General features: G+C 34.5%; 1 protein-coding gene across 1 annotated transcript in view; it reads left to right on the top strand.

Moving 5' to 3' along the window:
• The window catches only part of CLIC4 (chloride intracellular channel 4), a 65,275-nt gene extending 45,547 nt beyond the window's left edge, over positions 1–19,728 (top strand). Inside the window, exons 4-6 of the mRNA XM_031464384.2 lie at positions 5,147–5,253; positions 15,311–15,492; positions 16,200–19,728. Of these exons, the coding sequence (XP_031320244.1) occupies positions 5,147–5,253; positions 15,311–15,492; positions 16,200–16,364 (454 nt within the window). The 3' untranslated portion in view covers positions 16,365–19,728. The remainder of the gene's footprint in view (positions 1–5,146; positions 5,254–15,310; positions 15,493–16,199) is intronic.
• The last annotated feature ends 332 nt before the right edge of the window (positions 19,729–20,060 follow it).

Here is a 20,060-nt window from a genome sequence, read left to right as displayed (position 1 = left end):
TAGCAATCTTACTCTAAGCTTAAAATTTCATTTTCATAATCCTGTATCCTAAAAACTTATCCTCTGCCTTCCTTCTTGTCGAAGAGCCTCAGACTTCTTTTATCTCTGCTTTCCAGGAGTCCTATCCTTCCTTCTATCCCCAGTAAAGTTTCTCTAGACCAACATTAATAAAACTGTATCTTGATTTTTCCCTCCAGACCATATATAGAGTTAGAATACCAAGAAATCAAAACTGGAATCTTTGAAATTGGAGCTTTGTACACATCAGAAAGGAACTATTATGAACATGCATTTAACTTAGTTAGAAATAACTTTTGAGAGATTATTGTGTCATAGAACCTACTGCATCCCTTTTTATTCTTTTCATGTACAAATTATGTATATCTTACCCTTTTTATTCGTAAAGGCTGTCAGCTCTGAGGAAAGTTCTATATTTGCCGACTTACCCTCAGATGCTGATTAATGAAAGTGATCTTCCTCTTACATAACTGTAGATCATTGTATCAACGTTAAATTATAGAGAAACAGTTTGAATGACATTCATTCTCTATGAAGGAAACTGTATGTTGTTTTAAAGCATTTTCTGAAGTGTTTATTGTGTAAATCCTTCTGAGGATATTTATGTTTTTGAAATCAATATGCTGATAACATTATATGCCATTTCAATAAAATGGGCATTTTCTCATATTCTCTTCTTGTCGTCTTCTTTAACAAGAGCAGCAGCAACAACAACAAAAATAATTTTCATTATTCTTTCTTTTGATTTTTCTCAGAGAGAATAAACATTAAGAGAAATAGTAGAGCTAATATCAAAATATTCCATCTTTTTGGTATCTAGAACTCTGTAAGACATCTTAGCTTTTTGAATTGGACCTTGAAAATAAACATTTTCACTTTGCTTTTTATAAATAGAAATTTTACTTTCGTTTCATTTAGGCATATTTATAGAGATACTATAACCATAGGAGGTCTTTTCCTTTAGTTTAAATAATTTAATTTAAAACTTGGAGATCGTTCTGTTTATATTCTGAAGAGAGTTTCTAAAGTTTTAACATTTTACTTGGGAGGGAGTAGTTTTGATGTTACTAATGCCTCTGCTGTTATTAATTAACATTCAAGTGCTAATTATGTGCCATGCACTGGGGATTATCTCAACTAATCCTCTCAAAGACTTTATGAAAAAAACTGAAGACGAGTAATCCAAATAACTTGTCCAAAGTTTTACAGTTAATGGTGGCAGAAATGGCACAGGTTACTTTCAAAGACAGGTCTGTATGACTTCAGAAACCTGTATTTCCTCCATTTTCTTCTTTCTATTTCTCATTTAGTTGAGTTTGACTTTTATAAAAGAGGTAAAATGTGAGTCTTTAATTGGGGTTGTGCTTTAGTTGAGTACAGACTTGAAGGCTAGCTCAAGCTTAGAGGAAGGGTAGGAGAGAAAGCAAAGGTAGATTGTTTTACTGTGATGATCAGGTGGGACTGAAGGTGGTTGTTAAACTTAATTTAGTGAATCCTTTTTAAAAAGTAGGTGTGGTTTCACTTCTGGTGTGTTTTTATTTATATGCATTGGAACAGCATGTTTGGACTAGGAGTGCCTTGCCCTTAGTGGGCTCCATAACCCATAATGTGAAATGCTGACCAAACAGCATACTCTGTCATGCAGAATTGTTTCTGTAGGATGAAGGGGAGAAAGAAATGTTTCTGGGACCACCACATGTATTCCTTTTCCTTTCCTCTATTGTTCTAGGGCAGTTGGGGACCATCTGCCTTTTCCCTGTAGGATAAGGAGGTCTTTAGGTCCTTAGCTATTGCTGATCCTCCTCACTCTGTAAGCCTTCCTGTTTCCAAATAGGACAAGGAGAAAGGCAGAAGAGTTGTACAGCTGGTAGACTAGAATCTAGCATTTCTAATATCTTTTTGGCGTTTGATGATACTGAGAACAGAGGGCCTTTTACGTGAGCATCTCTGATTTAATCATGACATCTATAAATATAGATAACTACCTATTCTAGAGTTATTTAGAATTTAGGGAGTAATGAAAAGCTAAGATCAAGGAACTTTTTTCTGGCCTAGGTAACTGTAGGTTTTGAAGAAGAAACATTATCTTTTCTCTGGGGAGAAGTATTTATATATATATTTTTTCAGTTCCCCTTGCTTGAATGAAGGAACTACTTTGTCCAAATAAAAGCTTTCAAAAAAACCGAAACTTGGATTTTTTTTTTTTTAACTGAAGCAAGCCTGTATACTGGGCTACCTTACTGATAAAGGATAGAAGGATAAAGAAAAGCTAGATAATTTTGGAGACGTGCTCTATAAAGTGTTATTAAGCCTTTTTTTTAAACTGAGAAATACAAAGTTGAATTTACAAGAATAAGGTAATAGACTGTATAATCACACTTGATTTTTATATTAGCATGAGAAGGGAGAAAACGTCTAAGGTGTTTCCTAAAAGGATGGAAATATTCTTAGCTAGTCTACCATTAATAGTCTGCGATGTAATACAGAGTAAAGGAATGATCTGAAAGCCCCGATGATCTGAAAAGTCCTGGATGCTCATGTCTATTCTGTTGTTGACACATAGTCTTTTATTACTTATTTGCCTTCCTTTTGTTAAATGTTAAAATGAATGTTCATAATAATTGAAAAGTACTGTTTTATCAAGCAGTTTGCTAAAATTAATAATAATGAGTGAATGACTAAAATCCAGTGTTTGGGAGGAATGTAGAAAACAGTTGACAACTGATTTTGGGCCTACTAGTTTAGCATTTGGTTTATCTTTTAGAGAGAACCTGATCTGTAATAAAACAAAAACAAAATAACACTGACCTGGGGACAGGAGATCTGAGTTTTAGTTTGGTGATACTTTTAACTAGTCCAGTGATTTTTGGGTCCAAGTGTGTAACCTCCCTGCAATATAATTTCCTTTTAGGCAAAATGAGACATTGAGATGAATGGTCTTTTGTAACTATAATGTTGTATGCATTAAACTAAGTACAAATTTAATGGTTTGTCTTGGAGAAGAGTAGGGCCTGTTTAACCTGCTTTAGAGAGTTTTTTTAAAGAATTGTGATAGCAGCTATTTCCATATGAATAAAGGTTATGCTCATTGCAAGTCCTTTATTCTTACTTGTTCATTAATACAGATGTCTAGTAAGTATGCTTCTGTGGGTTCATCACAGAAGCATACTTAACATAATTCCTGACACATAGTTGATACTTAATAATTAGAATAAGTGAATATATGCATGAAAAATAAATATATCAATAATCTGTAATTCAAGCCTACCTTCCTGTAAGTAAGTTTGAGAATTATGAAGTTTACTTCACTAGAAAAAGTAGGTACTGATAAATATTGGTTGAGGAAAAGAGGAATAATTTTGGAAACTTGGCTAGAGGAGGTTATAGATGTATTGAAGTGGCACTTCTGTACCTCCTTGCACTGTTTTTTCTTTGAAATGAATCAATGAAGTTACTGTATTACAAGTGGGTGGAAACATTTAAACTAGAGCCTGGTTGTTTTCATAGTCAAGGAAAATCCAGGGATGTTGAAGCTGGAATTAACTGTTTCAACTCAGGCAGGAAAAAATGACAGAGAGAGGGAGAGAGAAGGTAAAGTTTTCTATAATTAGCAAAAAATTACATATTATATATACATATATAAATATACATACACAGATGAAATTTATTTACTATACTCATTCACTTTTAAAAAGCTCATTATGTGATTAATTTCATTTAAGAGAGAACCCTTTAAGCTTAAACATGGAGGGATATTAAAAAGAAAAATAACTTGAGCATATAGGTGTTCAATAAATATATTCTCCTTAGCAATATAGTACTGTCTAATTTAGAAGATATATCTTTTCTTGAATTTAAAATGGTAAACATAAAGTATAGAATATAAAAAATTAACTTGAAACTACAACTTGCTACTGAACTAAATTTTTTTCTAAAAATACTTCACTTTTATTTTTAATTTACAGAAAAATGGTAAGACAGCATCTTAAAATATATGAATAAATATAAATAACTAGTTCCATGTAAGATTTTTTTCCATAGTCTTACTGCCCTTAAGTCCATTTTCTGGTGAAGTTTTGCAGGGCCTTTAAGCTGAGGCATCTTCCGTGAAATGGTGCTAAGAGTCTAGTCCCGACTACCGGAAGCTGATGCAAGCTCTGCTAAAGGGAAAAGTAGGCTTTTTCACATGTATTTTCCTAATTTGAGAGAGAGATAAACATCAAGTATATGTGTTTGAAATTTAAGTATATAAAATACACATTTGTGCGTGTGTTTTTTTTTTAAAAAGCTTTTATGTCATGAATGTCTCTTCTAAAAGTAAAAAGACTTTGTAACAACACAATAGAGGATTTGTTAGCAAAGTTCCTGACATCTTATTTTATGTTGCTCAGTGTCACCCTTAATAATATTTAGTATATGGGAGGTTTTGGAAAATCCTGAGTATAGGATTGAAGTGAGTGATCAGCCTTCTGCTTTTCTGTCCTTTACCTGCTGTGGGTGATCAAGATGCTTGACCAGCCTGGGCTCTTTCCCTACTGCCAGGTTCTGCAGAGCTGCTGTATGGGACTATCTCAGTGCATGGCACGCCAAAGATCTATCTGGTTGATATTATTCCTATTTTAGAAAGTTCTACAGTTGAAATGTGGCTAGTACAACTGAGGAAGTGAATTTTTGTCTTTATTGTGATTAATTTAAATTCATAATTAGATAGCCACAAGTCACCAACAGCTACCATGTTGGACAATTCAGATACAGAATATTTCCATCATCACAGAAAGTTCTCTTGGACAGCTCTGCCCTAGAATTCTGCTTCTAAGAGACCCTTTGGCTTGGCACAAGTCTCTGAACAAGTAGACTATTTCCCCAACATTCTAATTTATGAAATGGAGGTGGAGTACAAGTGCCCTTTGGTTGCCAAGAATATTAATATGTGAGCAAAATGGTGCGGAACTTCATTTCCTAAGGAAAAAACACATCTTAAAAATATCATAGAAAACAGATGATGGCATTTCTTAGGGTAATAACTTAAAAGATACCTAGTAACTGCTAGCACAATGGTTTGATTAGGAGAGTTTATGCTAATGTATCTTTGGAGGATCTATAATCCATTATTATATTTTTCATTTAGGTACTTAAAGCTTTCACCAAAACACCCAGAATCAAATACTGCTGGAATGGACATCTTTGCCAAATTCTCTGCATATATCAAGAATTCAAGGCCAGAGGCTAATGAAGGTAAAACAAACAAACAAACAAACAAACAAACAAAAACCCACCACCACCACCAACAAAAAAACACCAAGTGCTTGAATTAATGCTGTAGAACCACACTTACCGCCCAAACTGCCCCCCCAAAACAAAACAAAAAGACCAAAAAAATCCTATTATGACAGTGATTATACATGAATCTTTTGTAGTCCATACATTCCCGTAAGTATTAAAAACTGGCTTTCAGAGTTGATCAGAGATTTGATAAGCCAGGGTAAGTCCTTAAATTGCCTTTTCCTGTTTCTAGCTAGTGGGACTGTGCTTAGCATATAGTGGGGTGTGTGATAAAATGTTTATTGAGTGAATTTGTTCTCATATTCTTCTGAGGAGTTACCATGAAGGGAGCTATGCAAAGAATTAACAGTACCTCAAACAATAGATTGGGTGGTTGTGGTGGTTTGGAATAGACTGACACAACTTAATTTAAACTATTAATCAATCTTTTGTTTATTGTTTTGTGCCAGCAACCTAAAATCAGCCTGGGAGATTTTTGTGCTAATTACCCTTAAAAAATAGTTTTTGGAGTTGCTCTAAGAGAGCATTTAGATTCACTAGCCTTGCAAATTTCTCTGCATCCTAAAAGTAGGATTTTAGTTTCAAGTTATATTTTCATGGTGAGAATTGTTTATGTAGTACAGATGCAACTTCCTTCTTTAAATTATTAACAGACACTATCTTACTACTTCATTTACCAAACTTACGAATAGTGAAGGGAAGCCTCTTTGAAAAGGACCTCATTTGATGAACGTTATCTTAACTACACCATTCAGTCTTTTTCCTTTTTCTTTTCTTTGAGGTATTAAGCATTTTTCTTTCTGGGGGAAACTATATAAAGAGAGTCTTAGTGTTTAATTAAAAGTAACAATAATAACCAAAGAGGCAACTTCTAAAGACACTTTAATCCATTCACAGTTTTAGACTATTTGGTAGCTTGGGTGGGGTTCTTTTGGGTAGAGCTTATGGCACCAAATGAGCAAGAATACCAAAAGGAAAAAATACCAGTGTTGGTTAAGCAAGAATAAACGTCTTTTAAAAAATTGAAACAATTGCTGATTTCCTTATATTATTTCAGTGGGTAGATTTCCAAGCTATTTAGGCTATTATTTTTTATTATTAAATTTTAAAATTGCACCATTTTACAATTTAGTATTGAATTTCAGTGGTTTCTGGAATAATATTCACTGCATGAAATAGCTTTTATATAGTGAAGGGAAAAAAGAGAAGAACCTTAGGGCCCAGGGCTGCCTTACATAAATGTGTTTCAATAGCTGCCTTGGTTTGGGAGTAATTTTCCTTAGTAATTGGCTTTTTTTCTGACTAATGTTTCTGTCTAAGCATTTTATACACGAAGTGATCAGTTACATTGGAGCCCCTCCTATCCGCAGACAGTATCTTTTCTATGCTATACTTCCTTCATGCAGGTGACTGTTCTCTTTATCCCCAGATGCTCTTGCTGCATAGTTCTTTGAACTCTCTTAGTTAAAGACATAATGTTTTTATTTCTCTGTGTGGCTTTTAGAAACTGGAGGGTGGTTGAATTTCTTTTGACCCTTGGTGGGGAGGAGAGGGAAATACAATGTGTTTGCTTTTTTTAAAAAAAGCAATTGCTTTGAGGGATGGAGTGAATAGGGAAGAAAGTGACTCATTTAAGTATAACTTTGTATTCTATTTTTTCCTATCAATTTGTTACTGTCTTAAGTAGCCACCTACACTTACTGTTCTTAAAGTGCTGTAACCAATAAGAACAAACAACATAATGGATTATACAGTGCATTACTTTAAGTAATGCAGAAGTCTTTATATTAAATTACCTTTTGGTAAATAAGAACTCCAGTTGCCAAGCAACCTTCCCTCACAGTGGCCTGTCACTGCCATGAGACTTTAGAAAACAAAATTCCAAATCACTTTGGGGCTTAATGGGTCTCCCTATGTGTATTTGTTGCAGGTCTCTTATCTGTTTCTTTAGTGCAATTAAATGCCTTAAATAAGCCTTGGTGATGTACCTCCTCATTCCCCCAAACAATAAACAACTTAACACAGAGATGGATTTGTCATTTTTACGTGGTCAAGCAGAGTAAGCAACTTGTTGATTAGTTTTACCAAGCTATTAAATATTTTACAAAATCCAATATGTTTGGACAATTTTAAGACCTTTTAAGACCTAATTCTAAGTAAGGGATTAGATACAGACGCTACAGCATTGGACTACTGAAAGTGAAACAGAAGGGCCAGTGCTTAGACTGGGGTACAAAGTAAAGAAAGCAGAGTTAAAGAATACAATAAATAAAAGGAAATAGATAGATAGGTAGATAGATAGATAGATAGATAGATTGATTGATTTAGCTAGCTAGCTAAAATATATAATTCTTTGGTAATATGTCCAAGGTGACTAGGAGTAAGTTTTTTTTTCTTTTGAAGCATTAAAAGAGAAATTAATGGGTAATTCCTTTTGTAGGGATGGATTAGATATGACCTCTTCCAGATCTTGTAAGTTTTTTTAGTTGTGTGATTTCATTAATTTAAAGAATTTGTCAAGCTCCCAAATGTAACTGATAGATAATTTATTAGTCTGTTGATATTTATAATATTCTTAAGAGATCAGTGAATTTAGGAGTAATGAGGTCTGCCATTTATATGCTCTGAGGCATATTTCATAATGTCCAAATTCCCATTTTTAAATGGAGGCAAGGAATCTTAGGTTCTGATTAGTTTCTTTTTATTCAAGGTTTATTTCCCCTCCCTACCTGCTTCCCTCTCTCCATCCCTCTTTGGAAAAGTATGTGGAATCAGAGGATGGTTGTTCATCATTGAAGCAAAGAAACTGCACTGGATATTTAATCACCTTTAAATACTTATTACCTCTCCCTGTTTTCCGCTAACATGTTACCGCGCCTTTAAAAATTGCTCAAGTAAGATTACTGTTTTATTAAAACTAGCAGTAGCTTAAAATACAATTTTACCCATGTAAGTGCTCATAATTTTTGTTTTCTTTGTTCTAAATTATATTGTTTTTCTACAACGAAACGGACTTGTTATGTTTAATGCTTTCTGCCTTGCATTTACTCTTTCAATTTATACAAACAGTAGAGTAATGCATGCTTACTGAAAAAGTTAAAATAGTGCAGAAATAAATTTAATAAACTTTCAGTGTCCCTCCTTAGTTAACACAGCATGTAACCTGTTCCCAACACTTACTATGTATCCTTCTTTTCTCTATGCACAAATTTTACTTAAATGTGTATTTGTATGTATATATACACACATTCTGTGGTTGTCTTTTTCACATATTGTATGGTAGAAATCCTTCCATATCAAAATGTAGATCTACCTCATTTTTTAGAAATTCTGCTTAATATTCCATAATATGGATTTTTAGTTAGCTATTCCCCTATTGATAGACATCTAGATTGTTTTTTTTTTTATTATGACAAACTATGCTGCCAGTGAATGTCCTTGTGCTAGATTTCAAATAGGTCAAAAGGTTTTAGTCTCCAAAAGACTATGATAGTTTATAGTCCCACTGATGTGGAAGTATTCATTTCTGCACGCTTCTGACCCTGGGGTGTGTGTGTTTGTGTGTGTGTGTGTGAAAGTGTGTTAATCTTTTGACTTTCATAGTTAACTTAAAATTGATTGTATGGCCTGTATTGCACTGAGTAATTTTTTTGGAGAGCTTTTGAAGTACTTTCTTAGAGATACAGCATTACTACAGCAGAGGTATTAGAAAATTACAGTGCTAGTTATTAATTACAAAAAAACAAAGAGCTAAAAAAAAAAAAAAAAGACAAGGAGCTACTTTCTGATGGCCTGCTACTGCCTTCTAGTGGTTAATCTTGACAGTTTCTTTATGTTTACCAATTTCAAATTCTTTTGTTATGATTTGTCTTCAAAACTTTATTATGTTTATTAAATGACACTCTTGTTACCTCGATTTTTCTTTATTTTGTTGTCCATTCCTTATGCTGAGACTAAAATTTCTATCAAACGAATTCAGCATTCTTTATTCTGACATTCTTAACAATGAAAAATCACTAATATTCTAGTCGAGTATAGAATGTTCAACTTCACTGCAGGTGCTTTGCTAAGTCCCAAATTATAGAAAGAGCAGTAATTGTAATGTTTTGCTAGCTTCTTAATTTTAGTCTATGCCTTACATCTAGGATCATAAGCTTTGTATGTTATAAACCTTGTAAATTGGGAGTATTTTATTTATCTATTGGATACATTTGAGAATTAGTTCAGGAATAGTATTCATTTAGAGCATGTCAGAGATCATAAACTTGCTCAGACTTGCCATGCCACTCAAGTGCCATTTGAGACATTATTTCAGTGTATGAATTCAGGCAGTATTATCTTCCTTAGAGGCCATGACCCTATTCATTGTAATCTGATCAAAGAACAGGACCTTATATCTAGTATGTATTTATTCTGTATCCACTGCTTTTGACAGGAAGCATATTGAATCTTTAAAAGTTTGTTCTTTTACAGCCCTGAGATTCTGTCTCCTTTTTCCTTTTTAAGTGCAACCATGAAAAGTTTTCCATCATGCCCTGGACTCCTTACCAACCTAGCTATTTCTTATATTGCATTTTCTTTTTAATTTATAAACTTTACATTTCAGCTTACTGTATGCATTATTAATAGCTTGTATGTAATTCATAAAAGGTTATATTTATTGCCTTTGTATTTTTGATCTTTTATTTTTAAATGGCTCAGTTCCCTATTACTCCCCCAGTTGCAACTGAGCTCCCCTAATTCCTCAGCTTCATTTTACTGGGTTCCATTGCCCTGCTTCTTAACCATTGTCTTTAAGAAATAAACTCACTTGTTCCTGGCTATGGCTAGCGTGACTTTTTATTAATAAAAGAGGTAGTTCTTTGATCTTAATCTTGTTGTCTCTCGCTTGTTGTAACACATGCCAATTTGTTCGATATTTACCTAAGTAAAAAAATTACTACCAATTTTTCTTTACATTTTTTGAATGGCTATGTGTTCTACAGCAAAATGGAGTGCCTACTTTATTCTCAGTTTCCCACAAAGATATAACAGTCAAGTATCTTCACTTATCTGACTTTAAAAAGTGTCTATTCTACACTTTCACCTAATTTCCCTGTAAACTCCCTCCATACTTTTAAGAAACTCAAAACTTTTCTCAGTCTGGACCAGATGTTGGCCAAGTATCCAATATGTACTTAGATAAAGTGAATTTTAGGGGCTATGCAGAAGAGTGCAGGATACAGACTTTACTCTCAAAGAACATATAGTACAGTTGGGGAGCAAGAATAATGCATTAATTTAATAATAAGAATTTGAAGGAAGAAGTTCATGATTTAGTAAACCAGCCCTGAGTTTAAAAATCTACCTGCTTAAAAAATCTGATAATAATAGGAAGTGCCTGTATTAAGATCTGAACACAAAGAACAGTAAAGAACTGGATTATAAACAAGAATCAAATGGTGGGGGGTACAGCTAAGTGGTAGAGGGCATGCTTGGCATGCTTAGCGTCCACGAGGTCCTGGGTTCAATCCCCAGTACCTCCATTAAACAAACAAACAAAAATCAAATGGAAGTTCTAGAACTTAAAAATACATCTGAAATCATGAATTCAATAGATGAATTTAACAGATTAGACATTGATAAGAAAGAATTAGTAAACTTGAAGATAGGGCTGAAGGAAATATCTAATGGAAGCACAGAGAGACAAAAGGACAAAAAAACAAACAAATAAACAAAACCAACCCACACAGGAAAGAATGTAAGACATGTAGAACACAATGAAAAAAGTGTAACTGGAATCCTAGAAGGAGAGGAGAAAATGGAGTTAGAGATACTTGCCAAGAATTTTCCAAACTGATGAGAGATAACAAGCCGTTGATTCAAGGATTACAAAACCCACATAGCACGAATAAAAGAAAACTATACCTGTTTACATCATAGTTAGATTGCTGAATACCAGAGATAGAATCTTAAAAGTGGCAGAGAGAAATCTCTTCAAGATAAAAGCAAAAGACTGAGCACTGATTCTTAACAAAAACAGTGGAATTCAGAAGATACTGTTGTGAGATCATCAAAGAGTTAAAAGGAAGTGAATTAGAATTCTGTAAGCAGTGGAAAACTCTCCAAAAGCAAAAACAAGCACATCCAAATATTTCACTTTTGCCTCAAGATGTGCCATTTATATTTATAGCCGTGATCCATGTACTTGGTAACCAGTCAGCTTTTCCTTACTGCCTCTTCTGTGAGCCTCTAAAATTCACCAGTCAACTTATAATTTCTAGTAGTTATAACAGGTCACATCCCAAGATGTCATATCTCCTTTCTTTGATGTTGAGAATAAGGGCAACTTCTCCTTCATTTCAGTATCTATGAAACAGGATAATATCTACTCTTCCTATGTCTCATGGCTGCTCTGAGAATCAGTTCTCTTAACATGTATTCACCAAGTTTTTTAAACTGAAAAATACTGTCAGAATGTAACGATGAACATATTGGTTTTTTATTTATGGATTTTAATAGTGAAGTCAAAATGGACATTTTCAAACAAAAACTGAACATTCATCTCAACAGACTCACACTAAACAAAATGCTAAAAGTAGTTTTTCAGGCAGAAGGGAAATGATTTCAGATAAACACTCAGAGATGCAGGAAGGAAGGAAAAGCAAAGAGTAGTATAAATATATTGTAAAATGAAATAAATACTGTCTGTATAAAACAGTAATGTTTTGTGGAATTTAAAATATGTGTCAACTTGATATACAACAATAGTAGCATGTAAGGCAGGAGTTAGAGTGTTCTAAGGTCCTTGCATTATCCTGGAAGTGGTAAAAGTTAAACTTTAATAAGTCAAGTTAGCAGAGTCTACAAAAGAACGTATTATATACCAACAGAGGGGGAAATGAATAATAAAATTTTCAGAACTTAATCCAAAAGAAGGCAAGAAAGAAGAGAAGGACACAGAACAGGTGTGAAAATAGAAAACAAACATATGATGGCAGATCTAAACCAAAGTTTGTAGTAATTACATTAAATGTAAATGATTCAAATACTCCAAGTAAAAAACAAAACTTGCAAACTGGATTAGAAATATGTTGCTTATGTTCAAGAAGGAATACATACACATGCACCTACATATGAAATACACACAGACAGACTGGCCCAGGAAAGTTGAAAGTAAAATAGTGTAAATACTAACCAAAAGAAAGTTGGCAAAGCTACACCAATATTGGACAAAGTCAATGAGTATGAAAAGATGTTAAACCTAATTTGTCAATCTCCAGAATGGTTAAAAATAGAGACTAACAAACCAAGCATTGCTGAAGATGTGAAGTACCTGAAATGCCCATACACTGCTGTTTGTTGTGTTGAGCTTGGAAAATTGATCAGTTTCTACTAATGCTGAACACATGCATACCCTGTAACCCACAACTCCATTTAAAAAAACCGGAAAAAATTTTTTGAGGTATAATTGACATACATTACATTGCATGTTGTACACGTAGATGTACAACATAATGATTTGATATTTGTATCTTACGTGAAATGATCACCACGATAAATCTAGTTAACATCAAACACCACACATAAATACAAATTCTTTTTCTTGTGATAAGAACTTTTAAGATTTACTCTTGGAAATTTTCAAATAAGCAATACAGTGTTATTAACTGTAGCCACCATGCTGTACATTACATCCTCATTATTTTATAACAGCAATTTTGTACCTTTGACTTTTTTGCTACCCCTCCCCACCACTGCCTCTGGCAACCACAAATCTGTTCTCTGTAATTATGATTTTTTTTTTAAGGGTCTCCATATCAGTGAGATCATATGGTATTTGTCTTTCTCTGTTTGATTTATTTTACTTAGCATCATGCCCTCAAGGTCTGTCCATGTTGTTGCAAATGGCAAGACTTCATTCTTTTTTTGTGGCTTAATAATAATCCGTTATATGTATGTCATTGATATATATATATATATACACACCACATTTTCTTTATCCATTCATTTGTCCATGGACACTTAGGTTGTTTGCATATTGGATAAATACCCAGAAGTGAAATTGCTGGTTAGTTTTATTTTTGATTTTTGGAGGAACCTCCGTACTGTTTCCCATAGTGGCTGCACCAATTTACATTCCCATCAAAAGTACCCAAGGGTTTCCTTTTCTCCACATCCTTGCCAACACTTGTTATTTCTTATCTTTTTGATAATGACCATTCTGACAGGTCTGAGATGATATCTTGTCCACAGCTCCATTTTTGATTGGAATATGAATAGATGTGCACCAAGAGATTTGCACAAAAACGTTAGCCATAAGCCCCAAACTAGAAATAGCACAGACTTCATTAACGTTAGAATGGATGCATACTTATTATATAACCATATAACAAAATGCTACATAACAATGAAAATGTATTATCAGCCTTGTACGAAACTACCACCGATGTTCCTTAGGGTTCTAGCCTAGGCCTTCTGCTTCTCCTTCATTCCCATGGCTTCAGTGTTCATTTATGTTCTCAGGACTTACAGATATATTGCCCTAGCCCATTCTGTTCCAGACTAGAACCCAACTGTCTACTGGACATCTCTGCTCAGATGTCTTAGAGACATCTCTAAGTCAGGCGTGTACTGAGCTCATCTCCACATCCTCTGAATCCGCTTCTCCTCTAGGAAGGCACATGTCTCAGCAGTGGTACCAGTATTCACTCTGGGAATCTTGTTCACCAGCTTCTCTGTACTACTCCATTCCCCAAAATATAAACTCTGAGAGTGAATTTAACGATGCTTAGAACAAAACTTGGCATGTAGTAGGGTCTCAATTTATATTTTGTTGAGTACTTCTATCCTCCTTTTTCCATAATTCAGTTTGGTTTCCAAGCTCTGTAAGTTTTTATCTACTAAGAACATCTAAAACTCTTTTTATGCCTGTGGCCCCCTACCTAGCTAAGACTACCATCTGTCGTCTGGACTACTTCGAAGGGACCAAGGGATGAGTGGGTGGGAGCAGTTTGGAAGAAGAGGCATTGGGTTAGGGCATTTATGTTGCTGGTGAAATACCTAATTTGCAGCATGTGTATTTTTGCCTTAATCTGTTAATGGATCCAACTTTATTCAAACTCGTAACTAACAAGGAGTGCCACCTGATGATACTTAATTTTCTGTTATGGCCAAGTACTGTAATCATCAGTGTGAACTCGTCTGTTCTGGGAGTGGGAGGGTAAGGTGAATTGAGAAGACAAAGGATTAGACATGATGAAAGAAGATCTGCCTTTTATTCCATATTCCTTTCTAATGATGTTCCCACCTGCCCTTCGCTAAATCACTAACCTTGACTTTCCAGATATACAGGGGTGTCTCTGTCCTGCTTCTCTCTGAATCATAGCAGGCACAGCATCTTAATCTATTTTGCTAAAGAGGCCTCCAATTCAGTGTTGTAAGTTGAACCCTCTAACCTGACCTCTGCTTTTCATGTTATTATAAAATAGTGCTGTTTTTGGCTTATTGTGTATTATAAGACAGAGCAAAAACTTCAGGCTTCCCTGCTTGGATTGTTTGGATTGGAGTTTCTCAACACATTTCATGGATATAAATCCAAATATTTTTATGGGAGCAGGACTTAAAATTGAGGGCAAGAATCTCTATCTTGGCAAGATTTTCTTCTCTAGATTTGAAATAATAGGTTTGCCTTTTCTCATCCATTTTTACAATTTAAACATCAGCTGTGTTGTGCCATGATATGTTTGTATGTGGGGCATTTAGTTATTAGCAAATTTTTACAGATACCATTATCTGAAATTTTTATGCTTGTTTTTATATTTATCTATAATTTTATCCATAAATTTCTTTTATCTTATCTCTCTCCCCCATGTAAATAAACTTCAGGAGAGCAGAAACCTTGTCTATTTTGTTCTCCAGTGCTTAGTGTCGATTAAGCATTTGACAACACTTATTGACTGAAAGAATAATGTTTCTACTTTGGGCTTGGGTGGTTTTCCTTCTTAAAGTACCTCCCTCTTTCTTTCAGCATTGGAGAGGGGTCTCTTGAAGACACTGCAGAAACTGGATGAGTATCTGAATTCTCCCCTCCCTGATGAAATTGATGAGAATAGTATGGAGGACATTAAGTTTTCCACACGTAAATTTCTGGATGGCAATGAAATGACACTAGCTGATTGCAACCTGCTGCCCAAACTGCACATTGTCAAGGTAGGCCTGCAGGGTCACGTTGCTCTGATACCTAGTACCTCTTTGCTAAGACAGCCCTTCCTCTGTGTGCAGAACTTTGTTGATCTTTTGACATATGACACACACTATTTAGAATCCCCCAAATAGTGTAACTTAATGCTGTCAGGACAATAGGTGAAACACCGTAGGGTTAATTAAATGGAAAATTATGTCTTAAAATTGAGGCATATGAAAAATAGGAATTTGTTTTCTGTGACTGCATAAAAATTTAAAGATGTAACTTTGAATTGGTTGCTACACTGACAATATATGATTAAGCTTTGTTCTATGATCACCTACCTGGCTTTTTCTGTTCAAGGCAGACAGTATTTATTGAGCATTTATTGTGTGAGACACTTTGCTGAATAGGATAGTTGTGCAACAAAGATCAAGATCAAGGAAAACAGGGATCTAAACTAGTGTGTATGTTTTAAAGTATTTATCTTGTGATTACACTCGGCTGTTTCTCTGGATGGCCAAGGCAGGCATTTGCAGTCACTGCTTCTGAATCTCTGGTGTCGTTTGCAGTTATTATTTAAAACTCTAGTTGGTATGAAGGTGACAGACTTATTTTCAAGTAGAAGCAGTTCTCAGAGATTCACAGAATTAATTTGCCCTAAAATCAGAGATATGTCTGGTTTATAAGACATGGGATATAAATGTTAACTTTTGATCTCTTTGTATTTCAGGTGGTGGCCAAAAAATATCGCAACTTTGATATTCCAAAAGGAATGACGGGCATCTGGAGATACTTAACTAATGCTTATAGTAGGGATGAGTTCACCAATACCTGCCCCAGTGATAAGGAGGTTGAAATAGCATATAGTGATGTCGCCAAAAGACTTACCAAATAAAACAGTACTTCCGAGAGAGATGTCTTGACATCTTCCCCTGACTAAGACCATGCTTTCCCTAACAGACTGCTCCTCTTCCTATACAGTAGAAATTTTACTTTGCATGAACATGCAGTTATTCCAGACTAGGACAAAGGATAGATGAGATATAGTAGCTATCTTTACATATATACTCCTAAGCAGTATTATTTTAAAAATCTTTTACCCCGCCTACCTCCCCAACCTGGTATCCTCCTCTCCTCTATTTGCAGTCACTCCATCACAAGCTCTTCACTTTAAAGGTAGTTTGCCGTCTCTCTAGAGCCCTCACCACTGTATCCATTCACTGTGTGTAGATGGCAGAACTTTTGAGGTGCGTTGTTTAACTGTTAAAACAGTAACCATGACCTCATCAGTCAGGCCCAAACTGGTGCATAATGCATGGTACAAGGAATATTTATGTATTTTTTGGAAGTTTATAATATTTAGTAAGAGTATATGAAGGGGTTGCTACTGTATCAAAATACTGCTTCAATTCGGTCTATCCTGGATGTGTACTAAAGGACGCTACCACCAGAGGAGACAGCCTTCCACAGAAAGTCACTACAGATTTTGCTATTTTACTTTGTACATGGATTTTTTACTTTTGCCTAAAAACATTTATATTTCATACCAATTAGAACACCTGACACTATGTAGAAGCTAAAAGTTTAGAGAGAGGAATATTTTCAAGATCTTCCTCAAGCATTTTAGCCATATAAAGAAACCAATGGGCACCTGACACTCTCTGTCTAAATATATTGTTGGTTATATGTATTTTGCCCAGTGCCATTCATTTGGAACATTATTGCTTTTTTCCTTTATTTTAAAAAACTCCTTTTTTAGGTAAGCATAGGTCTTGCTGTTTGTAGATCTTTTGAGCAACACTACATAAATTGATAATTAGTTGATTTAGCTATAGCAGTACAGTGATTAGTAATGTAAAAATTAACCTAAGGAATGTAGCGTGGGTTTGTGAAAATATCAAGTAGAATGTTGTTTCTAAAGTGTATTTAATGTGGATAATCCAAAGAATGAATTATCCATCCTACATTAAAAATGAGAAAAAAGACACAGATTACCATTCCACTTCCACTGACTGTTAAGACTTTGGGTAGAGGATGGTTCACTTCTTTTGGACTAAATTATAGTTGTTAAGGTGACTACATATTTACTGCAGTTTTGCCTAATCTCAATCACTGCACTTCCTTCAATTAAATTTTTCTGCAGCTACATTGAGGAATAGCACTCTGCATGTTTGTTTTGTTTCTTAAATTGAAGTCCTAAAGCAGGAATTATTTGTGTTGTAACAAGGGAGGATGAACTTGGTAAAAATAAAACAAAGTTTGCTATGTATTTATTCATTAAAAAAAAACAAAACAACACCCAGCAACTTTTTAAGTACTACTCCAAAGACTGGTTGTGACTATAATAATGTTTTTGTAATTTTTTATACCTAACTTGTTTACGAAATGCTATTTCTCATAGGCTGTTTTTGGAAATTTTAAGTATATTGCTTTAAAATGGCAATATTTTCTTCCTCTTGATATGCTAACATTTACTAAGCACTGACTTTATGGAAGCAGTCTGATTTTTAAAAGCATTCTGCATTTTGAAGCCCATCACTAATTAGCTTGGTATAGAAAGATAGGGAAAGCTCCATATTGTATCCATTTGGCTCAGGGAGATTTCTTTGTCTTACTTTTCTTAGAACTCCTTCCTGCTGATCAAAAGTTTGAGTGCCCACCTTTTTGTAATTAAATATTGGATGATTTTATCTGGTTCAAAGAACAAGCACTGTTGGGTTATCTATTGAAAAATTCTATGACAGCAGCTTCTGTGGGTGAAAATGTCACACCTGCGCCAGTACATGGCCAGCCATCTTCACTTCCCACTGACTTGTAAATCAGTGGTGACTTGGCATTCAGGTGATGATACTGAATCTTGCCTCATAGCTTAAAGTATGAAAAAGATTCAAGAGAAGGGAGGTGGGTATCTGTTCTTACAAGTGAATGGCAGACTTAAGTGGTGCAGAGGAGAAGGCTAATGGGGAAAGAGCTGCATTCCTCAAAACAGAGAGAAGAAAGATACATTCTGAAACTCAATTCTGAAGTCTTTTTACTCTGGATATTGATTTTTCTTTTCTTAAAATTTATCTTGTGATTACACTTGGCTGCCTCTCTGGATGTCTGAGGAAGGCTGTCCTTCTGTTATAATTTTGATGAAGGCAGGATTATTTTTCTCTGTAGAAAGGCAGATCTTATTACTTTATCAGGGAGGTTTAGTCAAATGGGATGAGATTGGCAAATGGACAAAAGCTAGTAAAAAGATGATCCTAGAATGTGCTTTCTAACGTATCTTGCATTTGTGGACAGAGGATAGCTTAAAACCTTGGGAGATTTGGGACATGAACGTTTTCATAGCAGTTCATGTAATGTATGGGTTAACATAATAGAAGTCATCTGATACTATTTCTGCAACTACTAAGTTATTTCCCCCTTCATTTAAACCCCTCTTGTTCCCCTTAAACAAGGAGATTAGAGTCTGACTGGAAGATCTTACTAATTTCCAAGGGATTCTGATAATTTTTTGTGTTCAGCAGTTGGAAAGTGCTCTACTATTTTGGTTGATATAACTTCCATTTTTTAAAATGTAGATGCAGATTTTCTATACAATTCTATTATTTTCTTTTACCAGGATTGTTGACTTCTGTGATAAAATTCATGTAAGACTTTATTTCTTGGTATCTTTGGCTTATACAGCTTATCCCTGAGCAATCTGTATACAATGAAGAGGTTTCTGACATTTATTCTTACACTAAGTTGTTTGACTCTAGAATTTAGGAATATTTACTTCTGTTGAGTTTTGACTCTCTCCAGAGTTGCATGTAGATAGCTTTTATTGCTGTGCATTAAAAATACCCACTTAGAAAGTATCTACAAGGTAAAAATGAGAAGAAATAGAAATGTATTTTTTCAGGAACATTTTGATACACATTTCATCAAGTTTATTGATTAACCAATTTCTTACACTGGTTATAATCAGCATTTGATTCAAAGAGAGGGACTCATTCATTATTGATTTACTGTATGTTCTTTTTTATTCCATCCTTTTCAAATTACCAAGGTTGGGGCTGTCAAAATTATATTTTTGTCATGGAAAAACACTTCAACCCCCCCCAAATCATAATGTTGAACACAATTGGAGTATTTTCTTTAGAATTACTTGAAAAGACAAATGAAAGCTTATTATAGAAAGCTTGTATTTTCTTTTCTCTTTCTGGAACCAGTATATTGCTGGCAGCTATTGTATTAAAAAAATAAAGTATATTTTCACTATCATAAAAGGTTCTTTCTTCCTTTCATGAAAATAAATAACAACTTGTGTTAAAAGTGTTTTTATTTGAGACTACTGTCTTTTCATAAGTGGGCAGTTCAGCACATTTAATAGATTAAAGGAGAAAACCCTGTGATCATCTCAATAGGTACATAAAATAACTTGATAAAAACTTCCACGATACCCATTCTTAGCAAAATAGGACCAGAGATTAATTTTTTTTAACCCAACAAAGACACCTGCCAAGAACTTACAGGAAATCTCACATGAGTCCTCTTGTTGAAGTCAGGAATAAGACAGGGTCGCCTTCATTCACAGCTATTATTCAGCTACTTTCCACAG

The sequence above is a fragment of the Camelus dromedarius genome, chromosome 14 (genome assembly GCF_036321535.1).
Source record: "Camelus dromedarius isolate mCamDro1 chromosome 14, mCamDro1.pat, whole genome shotgun sequence".
Classification (NCBI taxonomy): domain Eukaryota; kingdom Metazoa; phylum Chordata; class Mammalia; order Artiodactyla; family Camelidae; genus Camelus; species Camelus dromedarius.
Note: the sequence above shows the minus strand (reverse complement) of the source record. Positions and strands in the feature narration are given on the sequence as shown.